Source organism: Typopeltis vanoorti, chromosome 9 (genome assembly GCF_054136105.1).
Source record: "Typopeltis vanoorti isolate ZY-2024b chromosome 9, IOZ_Tvanoo_1.0, whole genome shotgun sequence".
Lineage (NCBI taxonomy): Eukaryota > Metazoa > Arthropoda > Arachnida > Uropygi > Thelyphonidae > Typopeltis > Typopeltis vanoorti.
Genome location: NC_143557.1, coordinates 60,466,785 through 60,489,835, shown reverse-complemented (window position 1 = coordinate 60,489,835; position 23,051 = coordinate 60,466,785). Strand labels below are relative to the sequence as shown.

Sequence of the window (23,051 nt, the reverse complement as noted above, 5' to 3'; positions counted from 1 at the left end):
TAATTTCTTGGCATCCTTAATTTATTCCACTCTGATATTTTCCTTCCAGTTCTTGTCGCGATTGTCAGCCTCGGTTCCCACAGATAAGATTTGGTTGAGCTCTTACGAGCAATGGAGGGGAGGAGTACTTTCTGACTTGTTCATGGTTGATATGAATGCAGACTGTTTGTCAGGGTATCATAGACAACTTTGTCAAGCATGGAACGTTCATCCTGTCTCTATGTGTAATTATAGGCCTGAAGCAGTGACACTTACAGTTTTCTTCGGATTGAAGTTACACTGTTCTGTACGTCTGCAAATGTTGTCATTTAGGGTTGCATCTGTTTTAGAACAGAAATTCAGATGATTGCATTATACTTTTTACTTTCAGCCCCAATTGTATACTGGACTGACAAGGCAATAAGGTTGTGATGCTTGCTGACATTGTTGGTAGTAGGCATTGTTGGTAGTATGTTATCTTTGAGATGCTGCTCTTCAATCACTTCCAGTTTTCTTTTAATTGTATTGCTTTTCTGGAAGATACTGTGATAAGGTGCTGTATCCACCTTATCATAGTATTTTGTCAAGTGTGATAAGGTGCTGCTGCTCATGCAGTTTCTGACATTTCAGAACTGTTTATTTTAACTGAGGGGGGAGGCTCAGAGAACAGAAAAATGGCCAGTGAGGTTGCTCAGGAGATTGAGTGCTGATTCGTCAATCTTGGTACAGTTGGAATGAGTCCACTAGCAACAAAAACCACACAGAAGGCTCTTTTTCTTTTCAATAATGTCCGACTTGCAGCTTTAGCATGAGAGCTTCAAGTAGTCTGTCTGCAGTAGTGAGATTTGAAGGGCTCTGTTGTTGCTCAGCTTTGCTGCACCATTTCTGCTTTGCTATGGCCAATATTAGAATAGCAACAATTAAAAAAAAAAAAAAAAAAAAAAAAAAAAAAAACTCAGGATTTTGGAAAACTCAGGTTTTATAAAATCACAGGTGGTAGAATATTCTTTAGTCCCTCGAGAGTACTATTACTGTACTTTCATTGAGAATAGAAGGTTTTGTAAAATCACTTATAAAATAATAAATTAGGGGTGCACAATTTCCAAGCAATATAACCTAAACGCTACGTACTGCTGTTATCCAACATTATTTTTTTAACTTATTCACTATAACTCTTACTATTGCATTGTCTATAAAAAATTTAGTTTAATCCTATATCCAAGTGTGAGCAAACAAAGTTTGCGCCTGAAAGTATCTTCAGGACTGGGGTAAGGTGAAACAACACCAGGGCAACTCGTTGCAAAGGTGTAGCAAGCTACCAACACTCCTGTCTCAGTATCTCCTTTAATGCAAAACACATCTCCTTGCGGATATGTCTAATGTTATGCATTAAGGGAAGGGCAACTAACCAGACTAGTTTTGAACTTTATTGAGGTCGAATGGGAGTTCATGTCTCTCATCATAGGCCTTTGGAGAATAAAGCATGCTGAGGGTCAGCAAACAGTAAGAGATGAGAATAATGAAAGATAGAGTAGGATAGTGAGAGTTAAAAGAGGCCTCAGTCAACCTGTTCAGCCTTATATGGCTAAATGGTCTGTGACACATATTCTCAATTTATCTATTCAAAAAAAAAAAAGAAAATTTAACCATAAAAATTTTGACTAAAGTTCACTTATAAATTTATCCTTAATAATTTCGTCAGTTATCTATGAAGGAGATCCTTTGACCTGTTTTGAAAACAGTATTTTCAGTTAGAACATTTATTTTATTTTTATTTTTATTTTTTATTTTTTTATTTTTTATATATTTTTTTTAAATTACATAAAAATTAAAGGACTTAAGGTCCGGTCAGCTGAACTGAAAGGGAACAAAATAAGGAACTTACAGACCTGGTACCACTGGGACTTAGAATGGGGTAGAAGACTGGCCCGGGAGATGCCGCTCACAAGGAGCAGCACCGCCTCACAGTAAGCCTTCGCAGCCCGGGTTCTCAGATCTACCCCCCTTATTTAGAGTAAAGGAAACCGTGCCAGCGAAAGCTTGTGGCGAGGAAGAACAGAGTGGTTGTTACTTTTCCTAGGGAGAGTTAGGTGGAGTTTTGGAGATACTAAAGAAATATACAGGGCTTGATGCATCCCTGTATAAGAAAGCATATTTTCGGTGGTTTGCAGTATTTGTTCACAAATTTAAAGTCGCCTAGTAGATGTCTCTCTTGCGCAAGAAATTTAGGAAGGTAAAAAAAGAAACCTTTCCTTATTCCTGCGTACATTAAATTTGCGTCCCTTACCTGGGATTTTTTCCGTACCTTCCAGATGTAATACTTTAAGACGTTAATTAAAAAAATGGCGAATTTTTGGGTCTTGTTGACTGGTGGCGGGAATTGCAGGTGTATGACCTCTTCTAGTGATAGCATCGGGATTCCCAGTGCTGTGCTCAGTCTTTGCCAGACACGTTGGGCTGGTGGGCAAAAATAAAAGAAATGCTCCACCGTTTCCACGCCCCGGCAGACATCACAAAAGGGATCGCACGGACTGGGTACTTACCTAGATTTAACCTGTTTCACCAGGAGCAGCCCATAAGCTATTCGCCAAGTCAGATCCCGATGAAAAGGCTGTCCCCAGCTATTCTTGATGTTTTTAAAGAGAATTTCATTGTTTGTCCCGAGGTTTGGTGTATCACGCCTGGAGAGTTGGAAGAAATCCCAGTATACTGCTTTGGGTTTGTGTGTGAGGATTTCTGTTCCTTTGTCTCTAAGTACTGCGAGTGATTTTACTAGTGTGCGGTACCACTTGGGCACAACCCTTGCACGGGGTCCAGCATAGTCCGTGGTTCCAAAGAGGGGGGAGGAAAAGTCCTATAAAATATCTAATTAGGAGGCCTGAAATATGGTTTTAGTTTAATGCCTTCCGTACGGTTTTGAATGTATTTGCATAAAGCAAGCTTTTGAGATCAGGCAGAGCGTACCCCCCTTCTTCATGTTTTAGTTGCAGGTATTGTTTTTTAACCTCATGTTTTTTTTCGTTCCAGAAGAAATCTATGAGTTTTTTGGATAATTGGTTTTCTTGTAGCAGTTTGATGCCTGTGATATGACTGTGTGCATCAGCATTGTGCTAATGATTGTTTTTATCACCGTGGCTCTGCCATAAAAGGAGAAAAAGGTCGGTTTGAATAAACTTATCTTTTCCGTACTTATTTCCTGTAATTTTTTAACTGGTAAAGCTAGCGACTCAGAAAAGGGAACTCCTAGTATTGTTAGCGGCTGCGTATGCAGTGCTAAACCGTAGGAAAGTCCGGTGTTATGGAAATTTCCAAAATTTTTGATTTTGGTTTTTTGTGCATTAACTCGGAGACCACTGACTATGCTGAAGTTTTGCAGTATGTCAAGATAGATGCAGATAGACTCAGAGTCTCTGAGTGTGGCCACTACATCATCTGCATATGCTACTATTTTGCACTGTTTGGAGACTTGAGGCAGTGGAATACCATTAATTGCAGGGTTGTTCTCTATTCTTTTGATGAGGGGTTCTAACGCTAGGGAAAAGAGAATTTTTGATTTTGGTTTTTTGTGCATTAACTCGGAGACCATTGACTATGCTGAAGTTTTGCAGTATGTCAAGATAGATGCAGATAGACTCAGAGTCTCTGAGTGTGGCGACTACATCATCTGCATATGCTACTATTTTGCACTGTTTGGAGACTTGGGGCAGTGGAATACCATTAATTGCAGGGTTGTTCTCTATTCATTTGATGAGGGGTTCTAATGCTAGGGAAAAGAGAAGGGGGCTTAGTGGGCAGCCTTGCCTAACCCCTCTCTTTATACGGATTGGTTCTGTCAGAAACCCATTAATAACAGTTGTGTCGAGGCCTCCGCGTACATATGTTTAATTGTACGCCGAAGTCTGGGGCCTATGCCTACTTTTTTTAGGGTGTCCTGTAAGTAAGTGTGGCTGACGCTGTCGAACGATTTTTCCAGGTCGGTGGAGAGAAGTGCCAGGGGGTATTTTTTTTCCTTGGCTAGTCTGATTAGGTCGCTTAGCAGGAAGAGATTAAATTCCATAGATCTACCTGGAATTCAATAGACCTGTGAACTTGTTATTATGTTTTCTATTCTGCCCTTAATGTGTGTACAGATAATTTTTGCAAAAAGTTTATAGTCTACGCTAGTTAAGGAGATGGGACGCCAGTTATTTGACAAGTTCCGATCTCGGTCTTTTTTGGGGAAAACGATTGTATAGCTCTTAGCGAATTCCTCGGGGATGTTTCCCGAAGTGGGAGCCAGGCTCAAGTTGAGATACCAGGCAGAAGCATTCGCATCTCATCTCTACCTACAGGAGTTGCCAAATGGTGTGCCACCCTTTTTTAATAAATTGAGGTCTCTTCAGTGGGAGCCAGGCCCAAGCTGAGATTTCCCCACTGAAGAGACCTCAATAAAGGTCGAAAGTAGTCTGGATAGTGGCCCTTCACTTAATGCATAACATTAGACATATCCGCAAGGAGATGTGTTTTGCATTAAAGGAGATACTGAGACAGGAGTGTTGGTAGCTTGCTACACCTTTGCAACGAGTTGCCCTGGTGTTGTTTCACCTTACCCCAGTCCTGAAGATACTTTCAGGCGCAAACTTTGTTTGCTCACACTTGGATATAGGATTAAACTAAATTTATTATGCTCTAACCAAGTGAAAAATAAACTTTCAACATCTTTCTCTAAATCCAGAGTAATTTATTAAAAAAGGGTGGCACACCATTTGGCAACTCCTATAGGTAGAGATGACCTGCGAATGCTTCTGCCTGGTATCTCAACTTGGGCCTGGCTCCCACTGAAGAGACCTCAATAAAGGTCGAAACTAGTCTGGGTAGTGGCCCTTCCCTTAATGCATAACATTAGACATATCCGCAAGGAGATGTGTTTTGCATTACAGGAGATACTGAGACAGGAGTTGTTGGTTGCTTGCTCCACCTTTGCAACGAGTTGCCTTGATGTTGTACCACCTTAATCTTCAGTACTCTAGCCTGGCTCCCACTGACAAGACGACTTATACCCCAAGACGTGAAAGAGAGCTCCAGTTCAAAGGAGAAAGAGCCTGTGCCTACCAGTCGAAAAGAGGATCCAGTTCCTGCGGCCCGAAGAGAGAGCTCCATGCTCAGATTCCTCTGCAGAACCCAAGCTTTGGTAAGACCTCTTTTTTTTTCTCCTTATCTGTTGTTTTGCCCACATTTTCTGGTCTCGCTTTGTTTGCCGCGAGGAACGCCCTGCGTTCCTCGACTTTGCCCTCCCTTACATCCCCTCTCTGCAATTAGTAGTCAGGAATTCCTGTAACTATGTCGCATTTTTTGCCTAGAACTAAGACGCTCGGTATCGAACTAACGAAGCCTGTAGATCAGCGGACGTTAGCGGGAGCTCTAATCCAGACAGTAGGGGCTGAAAATATATACGGATTCGTACCATACGGGAACAATAGATTTCAAGTAGTGGTCAAAAACGACCAAACAAAAAAGAAATTACTAGAGGGTTTTATTTGTTGTGGACAAACAATCAGACCATTCCTCGTAGGAAGTCTACGCAAAACGTTAAAAATAAACAGGTTTCCATTAGAATACCTAGAGAATGAACCTGAAGTCAAGAAATTCTTCAATCAATGGGGGGAAATACACGAGATTAAAGCACTTGAGCACGCCGACTATAAAGGATGGAAAACAGGAGATGTTGAAATCCAGATTGACATGAAAAAAGAAGTCCCCAATTTTGTTTTTTTGGGGGGAACGAGGGTAATGGTGAACTACCCAGGTGTGAAAAAGAGGTGCTTTAGATGTAACTCAGAGGAACACCTTGGGGCAGATTGCCCTCGAATACAATGCAGAAATTGCAAATCGTCAAAGCATAAAATAGAAAGCTGTACAGAACCCTGTATTAAGTGTGGGGCTCTGACCCACAAAGTGGACACATGTCCGAACAAGACACACTCAGAAATAATGGGAGGGACCATAACACCGATTAGGGCTACGCCCATCGGGAACCCTGAGAAAGTATCAAGGAGCGATTTTCCGGAGCTCGGCCAACAGGCTGAAAAGGAAGCAGCAACGGAAACGAAAACCCCAAAGATACCCAAGGCAAGCCGCCACACACAGAACATCGCCAGCATCAACGTGGCAAACCATGAAGCTCGCAGGAAAGAGGAAGAGGTCACATCCAGCGCCCCAACAAAGCGCGCAAGAGAAACGGAATCACAGGAAAAAAAAAAAGCGAAACAAAGCAGCATGATGTCATCGGAGGACGAAACAGAGTACACAGAGACAACAGGTCAACGTCGAACAATAGGCGCAAAGCCCCTCGACAATGACGTTACAATGTTAGAGAGCCTACCCCCAGTAATGGATCAATTGGCACAACCCCAAGTCCACGAAATGGACTCTGACGAAGACAGGGACTCTACAGACAGGCTTGTCATTGTCTCAGATGCTCAAAGTGCAACCAGCTCCGACGAGGAACCAGAACCGGGTTTCATAAAACAAACACCAGATAACGCCCCCCCCCCTCATTCTAACACCACCATGGAAGTTAAAATCGCAACTTTAAACACTAACGGACTACGCAACCCCTTTGCACAAAGCGCTGTCTGGAGGCTAATGTTAACACACAAAATTAATATCCTCCTGATACAAGAAACCCATTTCTATAAGCATTGGGACGTGGAGAACTTCTCAAGAAGCTATCCGGTCACCAGCTACTGGTGCTTCGGGGACGCTCACTCGCGAGGGGTGGGGATACTAATTCGCCCCCCAATCGCGGGGGGGTTCTTCAACGTCCAAAAAGACGCCACAGGACGCCTAGTAACGGTGGACTGGAAGTACTGTGGCCGTACCATCCGACTTGCTGCAGTTTACGCCCCGAACAATCCATACCACAGAAGTGGTTTCTTCTCTGCCCTTGAAAACTATCTCCTGGGAGCAGAACACCTAATAGTTGCAGGAGACTGGAACTGTGTGGAAGACACACGTCTAGACAAAATAGGCGGGAACGCAAACAACGGAACTGGCGGCATTGCCGCTTTAAATCGATGCTGTATAAATTTTGACCTCGTCGATATCTGGAGGCGGAATAACCCCGCCAAAGTAGAAACTATGTGGGGCCGCGGCCAGATATCGACAAGACTAGACAGGGTGTACATGTCCCAAAACCTGGAACAATATGTTCAGAGGATACGTCACACCGCAGTGCATAACTTGACAACCGACCACAAGATGGTCATACTAAAAATCACGCTCCCAGAGGTGATGGAAACAGCCAGAGGTCCTTGGAGGCTCCCTCCTACCTTCCCCAGTCTTTTCAGCGACCAGCTACAGAACCTCTGTGACGGATGGACAAACACCAACTGGGACTGGGAAAACTGGCTGACCTTCAAGAGGCAGGCTAGGGAACTGTTCCAAAAATGTGGACGCGAAAGGGCCTACGAAAAACGCAAACGGCTGAGGGATCTCTACAGGGAACTCGGCTGGTACCGGACAAACGAACGGAGCGGAGTTCCCTGCGGAGATCTCATCAGACAAGTAGAAATAGAACTGCAGCAAGAGCGGCAGAGTAGAGTCGAGGACCTCGACTTTCGAACGAGACTCTATCTCAGACATTTGGAAACACCTTCCGCCGCATTCTACAACCAACAACGGGTGGCGGCTAATGATGAGAAAACGATTCACCAGATCGAGGAGAAGGGCCAGATTTTACGCTCAACCCACGAAATACTCGGTCACTTTCATCAGCAGTATATCGGTATCTTCTCTGACCGGCAGGGCACGGATGACTTCAGTGAGTGGGACGCAACACGTTTTCCCGATCATCTTAGTGCCCTGCAGGACAGGCCGATAACTGCAGCCGAATTAAAGGCCACGTACAGAATGATGAAAACAAAGAAGACCCCAGGGCCAGACGGACTGGGGATAGAATTCTATAGATCTATCTGAGAATTTGCATTGGCAGCGTTAATAAACATCTTTAACGAATTCCTCACTTCGGGAAACATCCCCGAGGAATTCGTTAAGAGCCACACCATCTTTATCCCCAAGAAAGACCGAGATCGGACTTTGTCGAATAACTGGCGTCCAATCTCCCTAACCAACGTAGACTACAAGATTTTTGCAAAAATTATCTGCACGCGCCTTAAGGGTGGTATCGAAAAAATAATAACAAGCTCACAGGTCTATGGGATCCCTGGTAGATCTATGGAATTCAATCTCTTTTTGTTAAGAGACTTGATCAAACTGGCCAAAGAGAAAAAATACCCCCTGGCACTTCTCTCCACCGACCTGGAGAAAGCGTTTGACAGCGTCAACCACAGGTACTTGCAGAACATCCTACTAAAAACAGGCGTGGGCCCGAGACTTCGGCGTACAATTAAAAACATGTATGCGGAAGCCACGACCCAACTATCTATTAATGGGTTTCTAACAGAACCAATCCGCATAAAGAGAGGGGTTAGGCAAGGCTGCCCGCTAAGCCCCCTCCTCTTCTCCCTAGTATTAGAACCCCTAATCAAAAGAATTGATAACACCCCCGCAATTAACGGTATTCCACTGCCCCAAGGCTCCAGACAATGCAAAATAGTGGCATATGCAGACGATGTAGTGGCTACACTCAGAGACTCTGAGTCCATCTATATCTATCTGCACACGCTGCAAAAATTCAGCATAGTCAGTGGTCTTCGCGTTAACGCACAAAAAACCAAAATCAAAAGTTTCGGAAATTTCCATAACACTGGACTTCCCTACGGTTTAACGCTACAGACACAGCCTCTAACTATACTAGGCGTGCCCTTTTCAGACACCCTAGCACTACCAATCCAAAAATTGCAGGAGACAAGCAGGGAAAGGATAAGGCTGTTCAAACCAACCTTCTTCTCCTTTTATGGCAGAGCGACAGTAATAAAAACAATCGTCACCCCAATGCTGATGCACACTGTCAATATCACAGGCATCACACTGGCACAAGAAAATAAATTATCAAAAGAACTCCTGGATTTCTTCTGGAATGGGAGAAAACGCGAAGTAAAGAAAGAATATCTACAACTCAAACAGGAAGAAGGGGGTTATGCTCTGCCCGATCACAGAAGCTTGCTACAAGCAAACACGTTCAAAAGCGTACGGAAGGCCTTAAACTCCAACCACATTTCTGGCCTACTAATTAGATATTTTATAGGACTTTTCCTCCCCCTCTTTGGGATCACGGACTATGCTGGACCCCGCGCAAGGGGGGTGCCCAAGTGGTACCGTACAGTAGTGAAATCGATCACAACACTCAGAGACAGAGGAATAGCAATCCTCACACACAAACCCAAAGCAGTATACTGGGATTTCTTCCAACTTTCCAGGCGTGATACACCCAATCTTAGTACAAATAATGAAATTCTCTTCAGAAACATCAAAAATAGCTGGGGACAGCCTTTTCATCGGGATCTAGCCTGGAGAATAGCCTACGGGCGGCTCCCGGTGAAACAGGTGAAATCCCGGTATGTACCTAACCCGTGCGACCCATTCTGCGATGTCTGCCGGGACGTGGAAACGGTGGACCACTTCTTTTATTTTTGCCCACCAGCCCAACGCATCTGGCGGAGACTCAGCACAGCATTGGGAATCCCCATGCTGACAGTAGAAGAGGTAGTACGACTACAATTCCCGCCACCAGTCCAAAAAACCCAAAAGTTCACTATCTTCCTAATCAATGTACTAAAATATCACATCTGGAAAGTACGGAAAAAATCCCAGGTACGAGACGCAAATTTAATGTATGCAAGAATAAGAAAAGGTTTCTTTTTCTACTTACACAAATTTCTTGCACAAGAAAGGCACTTACTAGGAGACTTTAAATTTGTGAATCAATACTGCAAACCACCGATAATATGCTTTCTTATACAGGGACGCATCAAGCCCTGTATATCTCTTTAGAACCCAAAAAAAACCACCATCCCCCCCCACCCCAGGAAAAAGAATAACCACTCTGTTTCCCCTAGCCACAAAGCTTTCGCTGGCACGGTTTCTTTACTCCAAACAAGGGGGGGGAGAGCTGAGAACCCGGGCGGCGAAGGCTTACTGCGAGGCGGTGCCGCTCCTCGTGAGCGGCATCTCCCGGGCCAGTCTCTTCCCCATTCTAAGTCCCAGTGGTACCAGGTATACAAGTTCCTCAGTAAGTTCCTATTCATTCCTACTTACCGGACCTTAAGTCCCGTTATTTTAGATTTAAAATAAATATTTAAACAAGTCCTATTATTTACATCCTGTTTTATAAAAAAAAAAAAAAAAAAAATATATATATATATATATATATATATATATATTTACCTGGAATAAAAATAAGGATATTATATCTAGTAACATAAAAAGAACCTCCATTAATACTGGAGTAAATCATTACTTTAGATAAAATAATATGAGAACTATAGACAAAAGTCTATGTTTAACCTTTTCTGAACAGGTAAATTGAGATTATATGTTACAGACCAATTAGCCAATAAGGCTAAACAGGTTGACTGAGGCCTCTTTTTACCTCCTACTATCCTACTCTATCTTATATCATACTCCTCTTTTACTGTCTGCTGATCCTCAGCATGCTTTATTCTCCAAAGGCCAATGATGAGAGACATGAACTCCCATTCTACCTTATTCGCCAAAAGTCGCCGAAGATCCAGGATATCCTTTATATTTATCTTAATAGTGTTGTTCGTATTAATACTAACTTGTTGTTTTGTACTAACTTGTTCCTTTTGTTTGTTTATACTAACATTTAACCTGCTGGTAGCACTTCTTTGAAGTGCTACGGGATTTACTTAGAGTCTACGGACTCTAATTCTTTTTCTTTTATTTTTTCTAGATGCAGAGACCAAGTATGAGCAAGACGATCCTCGTCCACCCCAGGACCAGGACTCTAGGAGTGGAGATACCAGGTCTGGAGGACCCCCGGAAGTCCTAAAGGAGCTAGTAGGAGCCCAGAACATCTTCTCCCTTCACCTTCTATGGATGGGGAAGGTTTCTGATAGTTGTGAAGAATGTTTCAACGAGAGATAGACTGTTAGAGGGCTTCCAAGTACAAGGGAAGCAGGTGACCCCTTCCATGGTTGGGTCCCAAGTGCGCCAGTTGACCATCAGCCGCTTCCCCATGGAGTACTTAGAAGCCGGCAATGACGTGCTGATACAGACATTTTCAAAATGGGGAAAAGTGAGCAACATCAAAAAGAGCGTCTCCCAGGAAGACCCCACCTGGTACTCCGGAGAAGTCCCGTTCACCATGGACATGCGCCAACCAGTGCCTAATCTGGTTAACATCGGCACGGCGCGTGTACTAGTGAATTATCCCGGAGTTCAATGACAGTGGGGGGGGTGGGGGGGGGGGGGGGTGGGGGGGGGGGGGGGTGGGGGGGGGGGGGGGTGGGGGGGGGGGGGGGTGGGGGGGGGGGGGGGTGGGGGGGGGGGGGGGTGGGGGGGGGGGGGGGTGGGGGGGGGGGGGGGTGGGGGGGGGGGGGGGTGGGGGGGGGGGGGGGTGGGGGGGGGGGGGGGTGGGGGGGGGGGGGGGTGGGGGGGGGGGGGGGTGGGGGGGGGGGGGGGTGGGGGGGGGGGGGGGTGGGGGGGGGGGGGGGTGGGGGGGGGGGGGGGTGGGGGGGGGGGGGGGTGGGGGGGGGGGGGGGTGGGGGGGGGGGGGGGTGGGGGGGGGGGGGGGTGGGGGGGGGGGGGGGTGGGGGGGGGGGGGGGTGGGGGGGGGGGGGGGTGGGGGGGGGGGGGGGTGGGGGGGGGGGGGGGTGGGGGGGGGGGGGGGTGGGGGGGGGGGGGGGTGGGGGGGGGGGGGGGTGGGGGGGGGGGGGGGTGGGGGGGGGGACCATCTCAGAACAAACACCATTAAAAAATTTGTTGAATTTCAAGCGATGAATCATCTAAACCGTTTCCTGTCTTCTGAAATTGGACTCCCAGCTTTCTGACTAGACACCCACTTCAAATAATGGCGGATGGCTCTTCATCTTCTATCCATATAACTAATGCTGGTATTCTAGAAGGCTCTGTTCTTTTACCCTCTTCCTTCTATATAAAAATAATCTACTGCAGCTCACAGCCAGTACAATGCATAATTTTTATGATTACAGTACATTGCACATCTTTTCATTGGATTTACAAACCCTGAAACCTACAGAACCTTTACCTCTACTACTATAAATTCTGAATTTCAAAACGTTTAGCAAAACACAGCTCAACTTTATTATTGCCCACAAAAAAAACTTTTTTTTTCTTTTTTTTTTCCCAGTCTTACCTTTGGCAACACGCAAATCACTATTCAAGATGAGATCTACTTTTTGGAACAACTCTAACCTCGGATCTCTCTTGGCACAAACATATTACAAATATTGTCTCCTTTGCATTCAAAAATTAGGTTTCTCTTTCGCTTGAGGTGTTATTTTGTTATGTTCTACTTTTGTGTCGTCTAGTGTGACTATGTGACTGCCTTATTGTTATATCTCTAACTGTCTTTACTTTAACTTTACAGTTAACATTAATTTTTGTATCACTTAATATCAGATATTCGATTGCCGACAAATTTGTATTGATTAAAGACTGCGCCAGCCGGCAACTAAACTCTGATACAATATCCAAGAGCACTTAAAGAAAATGTAGGGATCATGAGGCATGCAGTCGTGGTCCCGATTCTTATATCACTATTGGTTTCCCTCTTAATGCACGGCACATAAATTTTCAAATGGTAGCTCAATCCTCAGAAAGCATGACAAACTCATTTGATTGTATATAAAGAAATACATTTATTATGGCACAAAGACAAGTATACATATTAATCAAATCCTTAATCTTAAAAGAGTCTGGGTTCCCTGTACTTAATTAACCACATCCAAAACTTCTATATTATAGTCCCTTACTTGACACAAATTTCTCACTTCTATATGTAACATCTATTCTCAGACTCTTATATTATAACTAAGTTACCTAATATTATCACACATGTAATATTGCATATATATGCAAGACAACTCAGTAATTCTAACATGAACTTCTCTAGGGTAATACTTCTTATTCTTACTTAATCCTCCCCCAAAGTTTTTTATCTAACATTTAATTAAATTACACAAATTACACAAACAGTTCAGACCTCGGCCTCCTATTCACCTGGCACCTAATATGCTTTCTTCTCAACCGCAGACAAAAGTGTCCAAATCGCTGACTGTTCTTATAGCACTACACGGAAGTAGTATGCTTCCTTAACTTTTGCTTCCTTATTCCACAGTTACTTTAATCCAACATTTAACATAAGAAAATCTTACACTTACCGTTCTTGCTTTGAACTGGATATTCTGGTCTGCTTACAGTATCTTCACTGATGGCGGCCTTGCTATTCCTTTGTTTCCATTCGAACCGAAAACACTCATACACAGATTTGAACACTGACGTTGATTTCATCAGTGGCTCTTTCTTCTTATGGATCTGAATACATTGTAGTTGCAGCCTTGGCCCACGCAGCATACATAGCAAGGGGGAATTCTTGCTACACATGGCGGCAAGCTCTACACAGCTCTCCGACAGGAAACTAGGTGCCGACGAAACCCGGAGACAAGAGGAAAAAAGAGAGCGATTCGAATCCCTGCCGAAACCTTTATACCTCAAAACAGCTCCCTCACTCGGCGGTGTCGTCACGCATACGGCGACTGCCGATTGGATGCCGTGGCCATGGACTGTTTTTACATGGCTCAAAATATGCTCTAGCTTATACATATTTACTTGGCAATTTATACATGATTTTATATTCTAATTCATTTACAACTATTCTCTATTAAACTCATGGGTTATTTTAACACTGTTCAGAGCTTACACACTTGGATATTTACATGTTCTTGGGACATTAGTCGGTACATTTCCCATCTGGAGGCATAAGCATGTCCTTATGCACTCCTTCTGAGACAACTTAATGTTGGGTGGGAAAAAAGGTGACTCATCATTTTTTTCCGACACAACAATTTAAATTCCAAACATCTCCTAATTCTTTACAAATCACAAATCTTTTTGCCCATTGAATATTGCTATCATATCTGGGATTTTCCCCCTAAGAGCTCCTAAAAATACTGGATTCTGTACAGAAAAGGCATTTAGGTCGATGAATGACCTCTCTTTCTTACTAATATAGTCTATTCACTTTTATGCAGATGTTCAGTTTCCACTGTTTGCATCTTCTGTAAAAACTTATATGGCTGCAGTTCATCAGACCTGTCATTAGTAATTCCCCACTGTAAACCTATCCTGATGCATGGAGCATCTGGATAGGTTTAGAGCAAAAAAACTGATTTTCTTTTTGGAACAACTTTAACCTTGGATCTCTCTCTCTTGGCACAAACATATTACAAATATTGTCTCCTTTGCATTCAAGAATTTGGTTTCTCTTTCACTTGAGGTGTTATTTAAATTCCAAACATCTCCTAATTCTTTACAAATCACAAATCTTTTTTTTTTTTTGACCATTGAATATTGCTATCATATCTAGAGTGGTGTCCCTAAGAGCTCCTAAAAATACTGGATTCTGTACAGAAAAGGCAGTTAGATCGATTAATGACCTCTCTCTCTTTTACTAATACAGTCCATTCACTTTTATGCAGATGTTTGATTTCCACTGTTTGCATCTTCTATAAAAACTTCTATGGCTGCAGTTCATCAGACCTGCATCAGTAATTCCCCACTCCAAACCTATCCAGATGCATGGAGCAACCAGTCAACACACTTTGACAATTCAATCAAACCCTCAGAACAAATTCCTCCTCCTCTTCATATGTCCCTTCCACTGCTGAACTTCTGAAACAGTCTCCCACCATGTTTTTCCCAAGGAATGCAGTCCACAGCTCTCCAAGTCAAATGTGAACAGATTCCTTCTTCTCCATCTATAGAACTAGTGTACTGTGCTATAGGTTGACAAACCTCTTGTAGATGAGTTCTCCATAAAAAAATAAATTATATATATATATATATATATATATATATATATATAAGAGTAGAACCCTGCTATAGGATTCATATTGGATTGAAGAAACCTGATTTTGTTATAAAGGGGGGGGGGTGAGTTAGCCACTGTTAGCACATACAAGTTGTAGTTGCGCGATTATTCTCTACCTTTCGTTATGAGAAATCTGCCTGATATGCTGAAAACCTAGACTTGATGTCCCTACTTCAAGAAGAACACTGCATCATTCCAAAATTTACCTCTGCAACTGTATCCTTTAAAGGTGTTTGATGTCAGCAAAGTTATATGGACTTGCTAAGCTTTCAAGATACTCTCCAAATTTATGTGCCCAGGCACACTGTGTCATTAAGAACCCTACCAAAAATGATTGACTGCTGAGTTCCTCAGATCTAGAGTTGGATAGCACTGGATAATGTTAGGGGCTTAAGCCTCTTCTCGTCTTGCACGTGAAATTAGAGCATGCAGCACCGTTTTCAGGGTAATGTTCTTCTTCTTCTTCGGTGCATCAATCCGAAGATTGGTTAATTATAGCAGCACATCATAACATCCTGTCTTGTGGCCTCCTTTTTATCTCTTCTTCTTAGGGCAATGTTAAGAAAATAAAAAATCCACATAAAAAATTTAGTTTAATCCTTTATCCAAGTGTAAGAAAACAAAGTTTGCGCTTGAAGTATCTTCAGAACTGAGGCAACTCGTGGTAAAGGTGGACCACGCTCACATCACTCCTTTTTTTAGTATCTCCCATAATGCAAAGCACATCCCCTTGTGGACATGTATAATGCTATGCATTAAGGGAAGGGCCACTACCCAGACCAGTTTCAACCTTTATTGAATGTTCAAGTACAGGTCAAACTCCAAAAACTCAGTGTTGTTCCCCTCAGTAACAGGCTCACCCTGCCACTGAGAAGAACTCTCAGTGTTGGCTCTACCCCATGGCAGGCTCACCCCACCACCGAGCAGAGCTGCTCATATGTCATCTGAGGGGTAACAACAAACAGCCATGCCTCAATTAACTTCATGGGCTACAGCATTGCCATTCATTACCTTTCCACCCAGGACCTGGGTGACAGTAACAGCAGAGCCTCAGTTAAAACTTCATGGGCTACAGCATTGCCATTCATCACCCAAGCTTCCAACCGGTTTAGACCTTTATTGAGGTCTCATCAGTGGAAGCCAGACCCAGAGATGGTGATACTAAGGTGGAAGCAATGGAGAATACGATTGCCAAAATGTGTCTCACCTAATTATTAAATTACTCTGGATTTAGAGAAAGATGTTGGAAGTTTTCTTCAACTTGGTTAGACTATAATAAATTTAGTTTAATCCTTTATCCAAGTGTAAGCAAACAAAGTTTGCACCTGAAGTATCTTCAGGACTGAGGCAACTTGTGGTAAAGGTTGACCAAGCTCTCATCACTCCTTGTCTTAGTATCTCCCATAATGCAATGCACATCTCCTTGCAGACATGTATAATGCTATCCATTAAGGGAAGGGCCATTATCCATACTGGTTTCGACCTTTATTGAGGTCTCGTCAGTGGGAGCCAGACCCACAGATGGTGATACTAAGGTGTAAGCAATGGACAAGGAGTGATGAGAGCTTGGTCCACCTTTACCACGAGTTACCTCAGTCCTGAAGATACTTCAGGCACAAACTTTGCTTGCTTACACTTGGATAAAGATTAAATTAATTTATTATAGTCTAACCAAGTGGAAAAAAACTTCCAACATCTTTCTCTAAATCCAGAGTAATTTAATAATAGGGTGAGACACCTTTTGGCAACTCGTATAGGTAAATATGACTTCTCCATTGCTTCCACCTTAGTATCACCATCTCTGGGTCTGGCTTCCACTGACCAGACCTCAGTAAAGGTCGAAACCGGTTGGGAGCTTGGGTGATGAATGGCAATGCTTTAGCCCATGAAGTTTTAACTGAGTATCAGCTGTTGCTGTCACCCAGGTCCTGGGTGGTAATAAATGGCAATGCTGTAGCCCATGAAAGTAACTGAGGCACAGCTATTGTTGTTACCCCTCAGATGACATATGAGCGGCTCTGCTCAGTGGTGGGGTGAGCCTGTTACTGAGGGGAACAACACTGAGTTTTTGAAGTTTGACCTGTACTTGAACATTCAATAAAGATCAAAACCGGTCTGGAGATAGTGGCCCTTCCCTTAATGCATAGCATTATACATGTCTGCAAGGCGATGTACTTTGCATTATGGGAGATACTAAGACAAGGAGTGATGAGAGCTTGGTCCACCTTTACCACAAGTTGCCTCAATCCTGAAGATACTTCAGGCACGAACTTTGTTTGCTTACACTTGAATAAAGGATTAAACTAAATTTATTATAGTCTAACCAAGTGAGAAAAAACTTCCAAAAAAATTCACATATATAAAAATAAAAATTTACACATACTGTTTTCACATTTAAAAACAAAAAAAAATCGCCATAAAGTACTTATCTATGTGCTATAGGGATTTTTGCCTTCCTTTTATGTTTGAGGTTGATTAAAAAAAAAAAACATTTTTTTTATCCTATGGTCTTATTTACTCATTTTATTTCTTTTTACTTCACATCTTATCTCTTTATTACAGGAATTTAAATTTGGAATTTAGCTAAATTTGCTAAATTTAGCTAAATAACGTCATGCAATACAGGACTTTGTATTGCATGACATGTATTCCTTGCTCTTGATCTTCCATATAACATGTAGCATCCCTCCCTTTGCTCTTAATTAAAAGGGAAATATGCTTGCTTTTTATATTTTATTCTCAGATACAAAACAGAATGAGTAAGTAGATTTCATATTCCCAGAACTAAAAATGGATGGCATGCTTAATAAGTTTGTTATTAATAAGGGAGGGACTGGATAACACACACACACACACACACACACACACACATATATATATATATATATATATATATATATATACAATTTTAGTAAATGTGCCAATAGGTTTTTAGGCGTCTATAAATTGGTTATAGTGTCATGAGAATCTGCATCTCTATCCTCTATCCAAGCTTTGATTACAGATTAAGTACCCTTCCATTTCTGGAAGGGTACTTAAATATTTTAAGAGAATGATAGAATAGACTGTAGAATGGAGTTTTTATGGGATGTTCTCTGTAATGCTATTCTTATTTATTAAAATGGAGTTTTATTATGGCATATTATTTAAATTGTTTGTTATGAATTGTCAGATATAATGGATAAAGAAGGAGGCATATTCTGAGATTGTGAAGATCTGATGATAATGATAAATCTCACTATCCACTTTAAAGCAGGTTAATATCATATAATTCCTTCTTGAGCTTTCAGAAATGCCATGTCCTTTTTAGCATTGATTCCACAAAATGATATAGGCTCTCTGAAGCATACTATTTTTGAAGATAATAAAATTTCTCAGTTGCAATGATGGATCAGTGTGCATCCAACTGCTAATTAAGTAAGTGAATGAAAAAGACAGAAACTCCCCCTCTCTCTCTCATTTCTGGACTTTCAGATACACCGAGTGATCTCTGGAATGAACATTATTTTTCTGGAAATATCCAGTTAAACAGTTAGCATTAATGAATGATGTGCAGTAGGGTTAAAGTAAGATTTTACAATCAGGTATTGATCAGCTAATATCTGGGATTCAGCTGTTCTAGAAATAATTTTCCATATTATTATTATTATTTAGGCCTCATAGGAGTCAAAAGGCTATCTCCTGGTAAACACACAGTCTATCATACCACTCCTTAAACTCATTGACCACCCTCAACCACCCTCCATGCAAAGAAACCACTCCTCATCCTCTTGCTCACAGTTTCCTTTCGTAACTTCCAGGGATGGCACCTTGTCATCACTCCTTCCCACTGTTCAACCAAGCGAAAGAACTCCCCAGTGTCAACCGTGTAACCGCCTCTCAACAGTTTAAAAGTCTCAGTCATATCACCTCTCCTTCTTCTATTCACCAAACTCTGCAGTCCACATTCCCTCAGCTGATCCTCATAACTAACATTGTACAGTCCTGAAACTGTCTTTGTTATCTGCCTTTTGTACCCTTTCCACAGTTAATTTATCCCCTTCAAATCCTGGGGACCAAATCTGAAAACAATAGTCTAAGTGTGGCCTGATTAGGTTCTTATACAATGGAATGATAACTCTTTTATCTCTGCATTTTTGAAAATTATGGAGACAACTACCGTGTTTGAATTAAAACTTTAGTTTAATATAACTAAAATCTACATTCAACCTTTATGCCAAGGTCTTCTTCTGGAGCATACAACTATACACAGAAAACAAGCTACACTAAAATCAAACTGGTTTGTTAAAGACACTGACCAATCGCTACAACAATTGTTGGCCTGACTTCTCTTGAAAAAAAAAAATAAAAAAATTATACATCAATGCTAGAGTCCTATTATTAGTGTTATCTGTTGGTTGTAGAAATACATTGGGCACAACAACAAGTATCTACCTATATACATATATTAACATCATGTACATTCCAGCCAGTTGGTATGGAATGGTTTCTAATACTAGCTGAAGATTGGCTAGAGTCCTGACTTATGCTGGATCTTATATATTAGGTAGGCTGAATGTGTGCCATCCAGATCCTTGGAATTTTCATGCCATCTTTGTTGTTGATATTTGGGTGGTTTAATAGGATTTCGCAGGCTTCCTTAAATTTCCTTTCATACCAGGTTTTTGTGCGGTGTAAAGAGCAGGTGCTTTTCCAGTTGATTTGGTGTAAGGTGTTGAGTGCGTGGTCTGAGAGGCCTGCTTCACCATAATGGTTATATTTAATGTGGCTAATGTGTTCTTTCTTGCGTATAGGAATTGTCCATCCTGTTTCACCAATGTACGGTAAGTTACAGGTGCAGCGGATGCAATAGACTCCAGGATGTGCTAATGGGAGGAGAGGATCCTTAGAGGAGTTGAATATGGTTTTAAGTTTAGTGGGTGGTTTAAAGGTGGCATTGAGGTTATAATGTTGTAAGATTCTGTTGATTTTTTCTGATAACCCTTTAGTATGGGATGGCTATGGTTTTACTGTAATCTAGATTCGTTTTTCTTGTTGTTTTGTGGAGTATTTTATTAATAGTATTTTTCTTATAGCCATTATTTATGAATGTGTCGCTGATGATTTTTATTTCTTGTTTCAGGGCTTGCTGGTTAGAGCAAATTGTTGTAGCTCTGTTTTTAAGGGTGTTAATGACTTCATATTTTTGTGATGGGTGGTGGTATGAATTAGCATGTATGTATTGGCCAGTGTGTATCGGTTTTCGGTAGACCGTGAAGGATAGACTGCCTGAAAGAAGACGTGTGACTAGTGTGTCTAGGAACGGAAGCGAATTTTGGTTTTCGATCCCAAATCAAATCACCAATAGACACACTAGTCACACGTCTTCTTTCAGGCAGTCTATCCTTCACGGTCTACCGAAAACCGATACACACTGGCCAATACATACATGCTAATTCATACCACCACCCATCACAAAAATATGAAGTCATTAACACCCTTAAAAACAGAGCTACAACAATTTGCTCTAACCAGCAAGCCCTGAAACAAGAAATAAAAATCATCAGCGGCACATTCATAAATAATGGCTATAAGAAAAATACTATTAATAAAATACTCCACAAAACAACAAGAAAAACGAATCTAGATTACAGTAAAACCATAGCCATCCCATACTAAAGGGTTATCAGAAAAAATCAACAGAATCTTACAACATTATAACCTCAATGCCACCTTTAAACCACCCACTAAACTTAAAACCATATTCAACTCCTCTAAGGATCCTCTCCTCCCATTAGCACATCCTGGAGTCTATTGCATCCGCTGCACCTGTAACTTACCGTACATTGGTGAAACAGGATGGACAATTCCTATACGCAAGAAAGAACACATTAGACACATTAAATATAACCATTATGGTGAAGCAGGCCTCTCAGACCACGCACTCAACACCTTACACCAAATCAACTGGAAAAGCACCTGCTCTTTACACCGCACAAAAACCTGGTATGAAAGGAAATTTAAGGAAGCCTGCGAAATCCTATTAAACCACCCAAATATCAACAACAAAGATGGCATGAAAATTCCAAGGATCTGGATGGCACACATTCAGCCTACCTAATATATAAGATCCAGCATAAGTCAGGACTCTAGCCAATCTTCAGCTAGTATTAGAAACCATTCCATACCAACTGGCTGGAATGTACATGATGTTAATATATGTATATAGGTAGATACTTGTTGTTGTGCCCAATGTATTTCTACAACCAACAGATAACACTAATAATAGGACTCTAGCATTGATGTATAATTTTTTTTTTTTTTTTTCAACAGAGGTCAGGCCAACAATTGTTCTAGTGATTGGTCAGTGTCTTTAACAAACCAGTTTGAGTGTAGTGTAGCTTGTTTTCTGTGTATAGTTGTATGCTCCAGAAGATGACCTTGACCTAAAGGTCGAATGTAGATTTTAGTTATATTAAAACCATAATTTTCAAAAATGCATTCGGATCACTGTGTAAGCTTAAAAGAAAGGCTTTTATCTCTGCAGATCAGCATCCTTCTCATTATTGCAGCAATCCTGTGTATTTCCTTCACCAACTTTGCAATATGTCCCTTGAATTTCAGGTTTCTATCAATCATCAACCCCAGATCTCTTGTCTCCCCCTACTTCCTCCAGTATAGCTCCTCCAATAGAGTACGCAGCATCCCATCGATGTTTCCCAAACCTCAAGACCTTACATTTTGCTGTATTAAAGCGATAACCCCATTCATTTGCCCATCTGTCTAGCTTATTCAAATCCTTTTGCAGGACTACCTTAATCCTTTCACTGACATGGTACAAATGGAATCTGGCTTCATCAAACCATATGAATTTTTCAGTCTTCAGGTGACTGCTTACAAATGTGTTTGATCTACTTTAGAGCAGGTTGATATTTTGCTGCTAATAGTGAACACCTGGCTTCATTTGCTGCTGCTATTGCCCAGTTTGGTTGCCATATGCTTTGTGGTACAATTTGAATTTTCAGGTTATTTTTATTGATATCAGTGAGATTTTATGGTAATTAGTATTATTATAATAATTGGTCTGAATTGCAAGTCAAATATATGTCATTGTTTAATAAATTTTCATGTAGTATAATATTAGATATATTTTTCTTTCCTTTAATGAAGTTACTGGTTACTCCCAAAACAGTAAATAACAAATTGTTCAAAAATAGCTATCTTATAATTTTCCTTGTTATTAGAATCTTGATTATTCTGATTTTTATCACAGGTCTGTTGTTCGCTACTGCTCCAGTGTATTAGGAAAGTTAGTTGACAGCATCAGCCCTTATATAACATCCATTCTTGTTAGTGGTAAACAGGTAAATTAATATATTTCTTTTTCTTTTGTGTTAATATTTAAAATTAATTGTTCTTTATTATTTTTCTTTTTTTCCTGTTATTTTTACTTTAGTTTCATTATTATTATTATTATGTGACACCTACAAAGAGTCCAAGAATTAATTGCAGGAGGACTCTCTTCTCCAAACCACATTTTCATGTTCCTCTAACTCTTCATCCAAGTTAGCAATGTGCACTATGTTACATACACCTGGTTGATATATCATAGCAAAGTGAGCACTCATTAATTGAACAATCTCATTAGCTTCTGACACTAGAGTACTATCTGCAGTCAGTAAAGTTATTCTTCCACATTCATTCTTTCTTTTGCTAGCAGCATAACAAGAAAATTCTTTTGGATTGCCTTTAGCCTCATCAAATGCAAACTATCTACCTTATATAAGCCCTTCCATCCATTAAACTCACCCCACATCCACAAACTCCATGCTCTCCTGCACATCCAGTACACCGTGTCTACAATCATAGTTCTTTCTCTTAGTTCACCTTCTCACAATCTCCCCTATTACTTAATTCTCCAAATAGAACACACAACACTACTATTACCATCAACACCATGTACTGTCCATCACTATCAACAACAGTATTTCATGTCTGTGAATTCGTGTTTTCTCATGGCCAGTTTGCATGTATGCAGGATAAAAAAAACCTCAGTTTCCAGGATAAAAAACCCTTG

The 23,051-nt window shown here is 41.4% G+C and overlaps 1 protein-coding gene across 3 annotated transcripts in view; it reads left to right on the top strand.

Moving 5' to 3' along the window:
- Nucleotides 1-23,051, top strand: part of LOC150103081 (putative phosphorylase b kinase regulatory subunit beta) — an 860,602-nt gene that overhangs the window by 642,824 nt on the left and 194,727 nt on the right. For all 3 annotated transcript variants that reach the window (XM_090398411.1, XM_090398412.1, XM_090398413.1), the window contains exon 22: nt 22,248-22,338. In XM_090398411.1, the coding sequence (XP_090254537.1) occupies nt 22,248-22,338 (91 nt within the window). The remainder of the gene's footprint in view (nt 1-22,247; nt 22,339-23,051) is intronic.